The sequence below is a fragment of the Theropithecus gelada genome, unplaced genomic scaffold (genome assembly GCF_003255815.1).
Source record: "Theropithecus gelada isolate Dixy unplaced genomic scaffold, Tgel_1.0 HiC_scaffold_28, whole genome shotgun sequence".
NCBI classification, from domain to species: domain Eukaryota; kingdom Metazoa; phylum Chordata; class Mammalia; order Primates; family Cercopithecidae; genus Theropithecus; species Theropithecus gelada.
Genome location: NW_020259278.1, coordinates 18,110 through 26,979, shown reverse-complemented (window position 1 = coordinate 26,979; position 8,870 = coordinate 18,110). Strand labels below are relative to the sequence as shown.

At 48.4% G+C, this 8,870-nt stretch overlaps 1 protein-coding gene across 1 annotated transcript; it reads left to right on the top strand.

The window, feature by feature from the left end:
* Positions 1-1,970: 1,970 nt before the first annotated feature.
* LOC112617613 (peroxisome assembly protein 26-like) lies at positions 1,971-8,280 on the top strand. The gene is made up of 3 exons (XM_025374334.1): positions 1,971-2,328; positions 4,153-4,299; positions 7,649-8,280. Exons 1-3 carry the CDS (start codon positions 1,971-1,973, stop codon positions 7,750-7,752), a joined length of 609 nt encoding a protein of 202 aa, XP_025230119.1. The 3' UTR covers positions 7,753-8,280.
* The last annotated feature ends 590 nt before the right edge of the window (positions 8,281-8,870 follow it).

The following is an 8,870-nucleotide window of genomic DNA, read 5'->3' as shown; positions in this document are numbered from 1 at the left end:
TCCATAATGGCTATACCAGTTTACAGTCCCACCAGCAGTGTGTAAGTGCTCCCTTTCTCCACATCCGCACCCTCACCAACACTGATTTTCTTTTGCCTTTTTGATAAGAGCTGTTCTACCTGAAGCGAGGTGGTGCCTCAGTGTGGTTTTGATTGGCATTTCCCTGGTGATGAGTGGTGTTGAACATTTTTTCAGATACCTGTTGGCCGTGGTACATCTTCTTCTGAGAAATGAGCAATGTCTATTGAGGTCTTTTTCCCTTTTGAATCAGGTTTTTTTTTTTTTTTTTTTTTTTTCCTGCTGTTAAGTTCCTGATATATTCTGGATATTAACTCTTTGTCAGATGGATAGTTTGCAAATATTTTCTCCCATTCTGTAGGTTGTTTCTTCACTTAGTTGCTCCCTTTGCTATGCAGAAGTTTTTAGTTTGATGTAATTTCATTTGTCCATTTTTGCTTTTGTTACCAGTGCTTTTAAGGTCTTACTTTAAAAAAACCCTTGCTCAGGCCAGGGTTGTGAGGCATTTCTCCTTTGCTTTCTTCTAGCAGTTTCATAGTTTCGGATTTTACACTTCAGTCTTGAATCCATTTTGAGTTAATTTTTGTGTGTGGGGAAAGGTAGGGGTCTGGTCTCCTGCATAAGGATATCTGATTTTCCCAGCACCATTTATTGAAGAGACTGTCTTTTGCCCTGTGTGTGTTCTTGGCACCTTTGTTGCAAATCAGTTGGCTGTAGGTGCATGAATTTATTTCTGGGCTCTCTGTTCTGTTCTATTTTGTCTGTTTTTATGCCATACCATGAGAGCAGAACCATTCTGTTGTGGTTACTATTATAGCTTTGTGTAGTATAGTTTGAAGTCAGGTAATATGATACCTCCAGCTTTGTTCTTTTTGCCCACAACTGCTTTAGCCATTTGGGGTCTTTTGTGGTTCCATATGAATTTCAGGATTTTTGTTTCTTTCTCTTTTTTTTTTTTTTTTTTTTTTTTTTGTGAGACAGAGTCTTGCTGTGTCGCTCAGGCTGGACTGCAGTGGCGTGATCTCAGTTCACTGCAAGCTCTGCCTCCCAGGTTCACACCTTTCTCCTGCCTCAGCCTCCCAAGTAGCTGGGACTACAGGTGCCCGTCACCACGCCTGGCTAATTTTTTTGTATTTTTAGTAGAGACGGGGTTTCACCGTGTTAGCCACAATGGTCTCAATCTCCTGACCCCATGATCCGCCTGCCTGGGCCTCCCAAAGTACTGGGATTACAGGTGTGAGCCACCGCGCCTGGCCAGGATTGTTTTTTCTATTTCTGTGAAGAATGCCATTGGTGTTTTGATAGAGATTGCATTAAATCTGTAGATGGCTTTGGGTATTTTAATAATATTCTTCCAATTTGTGAATGGACACAGGATATCGTTCCATTTTTTTGTGTCCCCTTCAACTTCTTTCATCAGGCTTTATAGTCTTCAGTGTAGAGATCTTTTACCACCTTGGTTTAATTTATTCCTAGGTATATTTTTTTTTGGTAGCTATTGTAAATGGAATTGTTTTCTTGGTCTCTTTTCCAGTGGTATATAAACGCTGTTTTTTTTGTACATTGATTTTTGTGTCCCACAACTTTACTGAATCCGTTTATTAGTTCTCTCTTTTGGTGGAGTCTTTAGGGTTTTCCGTATATAAGATCTTATTATCTGCAGACAGGGATAATTTTACTTCCTCCTTTCCGATTTGGATACCTTTTATTTCTTTCTGTTGCCTGATTGCTCTGGCTGTGACCTCCAGTACTCTGTTGAATAAAAAACGGTCAAAGTAGCCATCTTTGTTTTGCTCCTGATCTTAGAGGCAAGGCTTTCAGCTTCCCATTGAGTAAGCTGTTAGTGATGGGTGTGTCATGGCAAATTCCCATTAGCATCCACATTTCATCGGAAGGGGCTGGAGGGCACAGTGAGGAGGGGTTGGATAGGAGAAGCATAGTGGTCATGAGAAATGAACCAATCATTGAGCACTGACTCTAATTTTGTTGGGATCGGGTTTTTTGGGGACTGCAGCATTCTTTTATACAGCAAAATGCAAGAGCCTAGAGCTGTGCTGGATGTGGTGGGTGCCTGGCTCCAAGACCCAGCCAACCAAGACCTTCCAGAATATGGAGCCTTAGCAGAATTTCACGTGCAGCGGGTGCTGCTGCCTCTGGGCTGCTTGTCGGAGGCTGAGGAGCTAGTGGTGGGCTCTGCAGCTTTTGGTGAGGAGCGGCGACTGGATGTACTTCAGGCCATTCACACAGCGAGGCAGCAGCAGAAACAGGAACACTCAGGCTCTGAGGAGGCCCAGAAGCCAAATGAGGAAGGTAGGACATTATCTCTTTGTGGCCTCTGTAAAGTGGACTTGTGGCCTTGCACTGTACCTCAGGGTCCATCGTGAAACTCCTGGGAGCTTAGGAGCAGTTCTTTGTATAAATAACTCTTGAATCACAGAATAGGAAGCCTGTTGAGTTGCTTAACAAAGTGAAGCCCAGACCCTCTGAAGTTGGCAGTGGAAGGAGAATCTCCACATGGGAAGGTGTTGCTGGGTCTTGGGACCTTGACTTGTCTTTTGAAAGTCATTTTTCCACTGGAGTCCTCTGACGAGGTCTCTTGTATCCACCATACTGGTCTGGGTGGGATGTCCTTCCTCCTTTAAATGCTGGCCCCAATACAGACGCAGCTGAGATCTGCTGGGATAGCCAAAGGAATATAAGAAACTAATTTGCAGACCCTTTCCCTGGTCCCTGAATCTTTTCCACCCTTTTCCTTGAGTAATGATCTTGTCCAGCTGTGAATACTTTCACGGACAGAAAGTCACCATCTCTTTTTTTTGTTTGTTTGTTTGAGACAGAGTCTCGCTCTGTCGCCCAGGCTGGAGTGCAGTGGCGCAATCTCCACTCACTGCACGCTTTGCCTCCTGGGTTCATGCCATTCTCCTGCCTCAGCCTCCTGAGTAGCTGGGACTACAGGTACCCGCCACCACGCCTGGCTAAATTTTTGTATTTTTAGTAGAGACGGGGTTTCACCACATTAGCCAGGATGGTCTTGATCCCCTGATCTCGTGATCCACCAGCCTCAGCCTCCCAAAGTGCTGGAATTACAGCCATGAGCCACTGTGCCCAGCCCCGGCTAATTTTTTGTATTTTTAGTAGAGACGGGGTTTCACTGTGTTAGCCAGGATGGTCTCGATTTCCTGACCTCGTGATCTGGCCGTCTCAGCCTCCCAAAGTGCTGGGATTACAGGCACTGAGCCATCACACCCGGCCGTTCTGAAAGGTTTTAAAAAACTTTTACAAAGACTCATTCAATATAGTAAATAATATATAGTCAAAATAAGTAATAAACATGAGAAAAATAATTTATATTCATGAGAGTTGCAAGAGTATCTGCAGTTAACGTACGAAGGCTTTAGCCAATACTTAGTACCCTTCTGCTCAGCGTTTTTTGTTTTTGTTTTTGAGACGGGAGTCTCGCTCTGTCGCCCAGGCTGGAGTGCAGTAGCGCGATCTCGGCTCACTGTGCTCACTGCAACCTCCGCCTCCCAGTTCAAGTGCTTCTCCTGCCTCAGCTTCCCGAGTAGCTGGGACTACAGGTGCCCGCCACCGCGCCTGGCTAATTTTTTGTATTTTTAGTAGACTGGGTTTCACTGTGTTAGCCAGGATGGTCTCGATCTCCTGACCTCATGATCTGACCTCGTGACCCACCCGCCTTGGCTTCCCAAAAGTGCTGGGATTACTGGCGTGAGCCACCACGCTGGCCTTTTTTTTGAGACAAGTTTCACTCTTGTTGCCCAAGTTGGAGTGCAATGGCACGATCTTACTGCTTACTGCAGCCTCTACCTCCCAGGTTCAAGTGATTCTTGTGCCTCAGCCTCCCAAGTAGCTGGGACTACAGGCGCACGTGGCCATGCCCGGCTAATTTTTTGAATTTTTAGTAGAAACGGGGTTTCACCATGTTAGCTAGGCTGGTCTTGAACTCCTGACCTCTGCTGATCCGCCCACCTCGGTCTCGCCTCCCAGAGTGCTGGGATTATAGGCGTGAGCCACCGTGCCCAGCCTGCTCAGCTCTTAGAAGCAAGCGCAGAGGTTGGGGTCAGGGAAGCTGATTCCCGTGACTCCCCTGAAGCTGTGCTCTGTCTCCCTGGCCAGGCTCTGTCTCCCACAAGTTCCTGTCACTACCGATGGTGGTTCGCCAGCTTTGGGACTCTGCGGTGAGCCACTTCTTTTCTCTGCCCTTCAAAAAGAGCCTCCTGGCTGCCTTGATCCTCTGTCTCCTGGTGGTGAGGTTTGATCCTGGTAAGTGGTGGAGACTCTTCCCCCCTCCTTCCTGGGAAGGGGTTGTTGTCAGGGCTGGGCCTGTGGGAGTGGGTGTTTGTCAGGACTCCTGTCAGAGTCCTACTGGGAATGGGGCCTCTCCTATGACATTTCCCCCCGAGTCTGTTCCACAAGGAGGAATTGCTAGACTGGGGCATGAGTCAGCCCCACCCAGAGGGAGAGGCCAGTCCTGGAGTCTGTGAGAGCAGCCGGGAGAAAGTCCACTTGGCTCTGCTGACTCCTGAACATGGACTGAGTCATAGCCCTCCACTTTTTCTAGGGCTGACCTCTGGCCGGAACCTCAGCATTTAAAAAAACTTCCCCTCGGCCAGGCGCGGTGGCTCACGCCTGTAATCCCAGCTCTTTGGGAGGCCGAGGCAGGCAGATCACAAGGTCAGGAGATAGATACCAGTGTGGCCAACATTATAAAATCCCGTCTCTACTAAAGGTACAAAAAAAATTAGCCAGGCGTAGTGGCACGTGCCTGTAGTCCCAGCTACTTGGGAGGTTGAGGCAGGAGAGTAGCTTGAACCCAGGAGGCAGAGATTGCAGTGAGCCAAGATTCCGCTGCTGCACTCCAGCCTGGGTGACAGAGCAAGACTCTGTCTCAAAAAAAAAAAAAATAAATAAACTTCCCCTCATCAGAATGTCTACAAAAGTGTTAATTCAAGTATTAATGTCTAATGAAGTGTTAATTCGAAACAAGTTGTAAATGAAAAACTCATACCTTTTAGAAAATGTGGAAAATAGGCTGGACATGGTGGCTCATGCCTATAATCCCAGCACTTTGGGAGGCCGAGGCGGGTGGATCACCTGAGGTCAGGAGTTCGAGACCAGCCTGGCCAACATGGTGAAACCCCCTCTCCACTAAAAATACAAAAATTAGCTGGGTGTGGTGGTGTGTGCCTGTAATCCCAGCAACTAGGGAGGCTGAGGCAGGGAGCATTGCTTGAACCTGGGAGGCGGAGGTTGCAGTGAGCTGAGATTGTGCCGTTGCCCTCCAGCCTAGGTGACAGGGCGAAACTGTCTCAAAAAAGAAAAAACAATGCAGAAAATAGAGAAAAGTATAAAGAAAGGCACAGAAATCTGCTACTCTGCTATGCTTTCAGTCTGTTTCTGTGGATATAGAGATTGTAGGCAGTTACATGTCATACATATGCTTTCAAGCATGGCCTTAAATGGCTAAATATTCCAGTTCCCAGGAATGCCCCTAAGTAATTTAACAACCCGTGTTTTTGAACATTTGGGTGGTTGTTCTGTTTTCTGCCTGGCTGTGAAGAAGGAATGAGCTCCCTAAGTGATATTTGGGAACAAACCTGGTGATTTCCTGAGGATTGAGCCCTCAGGTGCATGAGGCCAAACTTAGGCACTTGCTCTTTTAGGTTTTTTTGTGTTATTCAATGTGAGTTATATTCTAATCTCTACTCTTCTCTTTTTTTTTTTTTTTTTTTTTTGAGGCGGAGTCTCGCTCTGTCGCCCAGGCTGGAGTGCAGTGGCTGGATCTCAGCTCACTGCAAGCTCCGCCTCCTGGGTTTACGCCATTCTCCTGCCTCAGCCTCCCAAGTAGCTGGAACTACAGGCACCTGCCACCACTCCCGGCTAGTTTTATGTAATTTTTAGTAGTGACGGGGTTTCACCATGTTAGCCAGGATGGTCTCGATCTCCTGACCTCGTGATCCGCCCGTCTCGGCCTCCCAAAGTGCTGGGATTACAGGCTTGAGCCACCGAGCCCGGCATCTACTCTTCTCATGAATTTAGACTTAGAATATGATTAAGTTTCAAAATTTAAGAGGAAATCAGAAACCCTTCAAATGGTTCATCTGTTTTGAGAACTGCCATTTATTAACTTAGTCTTTAGATGCTCCCTGTTTCCCCATTTCTCTTTCTCTTATTCAGTGAGCTTTTTTTAAAAAAAAATATTTATTTATTTATTAATTTTAATTTTAATTTAATTTAATTAATTAATTTATTTTTTTGAGACAGGGTCTTTCTCTGTTGCCCAGGCTGGAGTGCACCAGCGTGATCTTGGCTCATTGCAACTTCTGCTTCCTAGGCTCAAGCAATCTTCTCTCCTCTGCCTCCCAAGTAACTGGGACTACAGACGCCTGCCGCCACGCCCTGCTAATTTTTTTTGTTTTTTTTTTTTTAGAGACAGAGTCTTGCTTTGTTGCCCAGGCTGGAGTGCAATGGCGTGATCTCGGCTCACTGCAAGCTCCGCCTCCTGGTTTCACGCCATTCTCCTGCCTCAGCCTCCCGAGTAGCTGGGACTACAGGCGCCCGCCACCATGCCCGGCTAATTTTTTGTACTTTTAGTACAAACGGGGTTTCACTGTGTTAGCCAGGATGGTCTCAAACTCCTGACCTCGTGATCCGCCCGCCTCAGCCTCCCAAAGTGCTGGGATTGCAGGCATGAGCCACCACGCCCGGCCTAATTTTTTATTTTTATTTCTGAGACAGAGTCTCGTTCTGTTGCCCAGGCTAGAATGTTGCCCAGGTTGCAGTGGTGCACTGCAACCTCCACCTCCTGGGTTCAAGCGATTCTCCTGCCTCAGTCTCCCAAGTAGCTGAGATTACAGGCACATACCACCATGCCTGGCTACATTTTGTATTTTTAGTTGAGACGGAGTTTCGCCATGTTTGCCAGACTGGTCTCCAACTTTTGGCCTTAAGTGATCCTCCCACCTGAGCCTCCCACAGTGCTGGGATTATAGGCATGAGCCACCATGCCCAGCCAGTGAGGTTTCCTTCACATAGCTCAGAGGTGTCTTTCTAACCTGTCTGCTGAACGCTGAGCAGAGATCCCCCGTGGATGGCTCTGTTTGCTTTACAAAGAAGTCACGAGTTAGCTCTCGGAATGCTTAGTATCATCAGCGTTCATCCCTGGCCACCTCCTGACTGATACAGATTTAGAAATTCTTTGTGATTCTTTAGGGTTCCTGTAAGCCCTTTAGTCTCGTAAACCCTGGTCTCCTAGTGGGGATGGCATGAGGACATTTGAGCCTGCTCTTTCCAAGGCTGCTTCAGAAGGGCCTGGCCCAGTGGCCCTGACCCTCAGCAGCAGGCCCGACTCATTGGAGCAATGATGCTGAGGGGAGGAGAAACTGCACCTGCAGGCTGAGGCGGGAGGATCACTTGAGCCCAGGAGATTCAGACTGCAGTGAGCCGAACACGGACTGTACTGTACTCCAGCCTAGGCAGCAGAGCGAGACCCTGCCTCTAAAAAAACAAAACAACTACGTGTAATGGGTGGTGGGGTCTCCCAGGCTGGGAGATGGCAGAGTGACAGGCGAGAGGGGCGGGACGTTCACAGTAGTTTCCCTCTGCCCTGCAGCTTCCCCTTCCTCCCTGCCCTTCCTCTACAAGCTGGCCCAGCTCTTCCGCTGGATACGGAAGGCTGCATCTTCTCGCCTCTACCAGCTCCGCATCCGTGACTGAGGGTCCCTGTGCACCACAGCCTCTCTGTTCCTCACGTCTGCGGCAACAGAAGCAGAGCGACAGAGCGACACATCCACAGGCGCCCCTGGGGAAATGGGATCAGCCTAATTTCGCAGAGTGCACTGTGTCTTGCTGCCTGGGTGCCCTCTCCTTTGCACCCCACTTTGGCTGGTCGTGGTAGATGATGTGGAAACAAAGCGGGACCAGCAGACACAGCACCTCCAGAACAGTGCCCCTTGAAAAGGAGGGGTTTGGGGACAGGGACTGTGTCCATGAAACATTCCATCTTCTCAGCAAAGGCAAGGGGTTGGTTCTTCAGGTCAGGATGTTAATGGAGCTGGAAGTTCAGAAAAAGCCTGGTGGAGTGACCCTCGGCCTTTCACTTCTTGAGAAACATACTTCTTTGCTGGGCATGGTGACTCATGCCTGTAATCCCAGCAGTTTGGGAGGGTGAGGCGGGTGGATCACTTGAGGCCAGGAGTTCAAAACCGGCCTGGCCAACATGGTGAAACCCTGCCTCTACTAAAAATACAAAAATTAGCCAGGTATGGTGCATGCCTGTAGTCCCAGCTACTCAGGAGGCTGAGGCACGAGAATCACTTGAGCCAGGGAGGCAAAGGTTGCAGTGAGCCGAGATTGTGCCACCGCACTCTCTCAAAACAAAAAAACATGCCGCACAGGACCGTACCTTAATTAGCTAGAGTGCGATCTGAGAGGGCCTCTTCTTGCCTGCGCTGTGCTCCCCAGAGCTGATCTAATTCTGTATCGAGATGCTGCTCCCATGGTCTTGCCACGCGCTTGAAGCTCTGGGAGCCTTCTTACCGTTCAGACTGGGGCGTGGTTTTCAGAACCACCCGGTTGACTACTGAAAACCAAGTGAGCCTTACAGCTCTTATCACTGGGTAAAGTGATCTTGCCTGGTGCCTCTTGGTCTTCAGCTCAATTTTCCAGGTTGTCCTGGCCAAGCCTTGCTGTGTTACGCTCAGTGCCTCTGCCCACTCTTTCCCCGCCAGCCCCTCCCTCCCGCCCTGCAAATTGTCCATTGGCTATTTCACCAGGTTCTGCTTGTATCCTTGCCTCCTTGGTACACACCATTGCAGGTTCTTCCCTTTCTGTGT

Bases quoted from the DNA above. Each gene is read 5' to 3' on its own strand.
- LOC112617613 (XM_025374334.1), top strand. From the start codon at position 1,971: ATGAACCAATCATTGAGCACTGACTCTAATTTTGTTGGGATCGGGTTT. The intron at 2,329-4,152 runs GTAGGACATTAT...CTCCCTGGCCAG, and splicing joins CCAGAAGCCAAATGAGGAAG to GCTCTGTCTCCCACAAGTTC. The intron at 4,300-7,648 runs GTAAGTGGTGGA...TCTGCCCTGCAG, and splicing joins GGTGGTGAGGTTTGATCCTG to CTTCCCCTTCCTCCCTGCCC.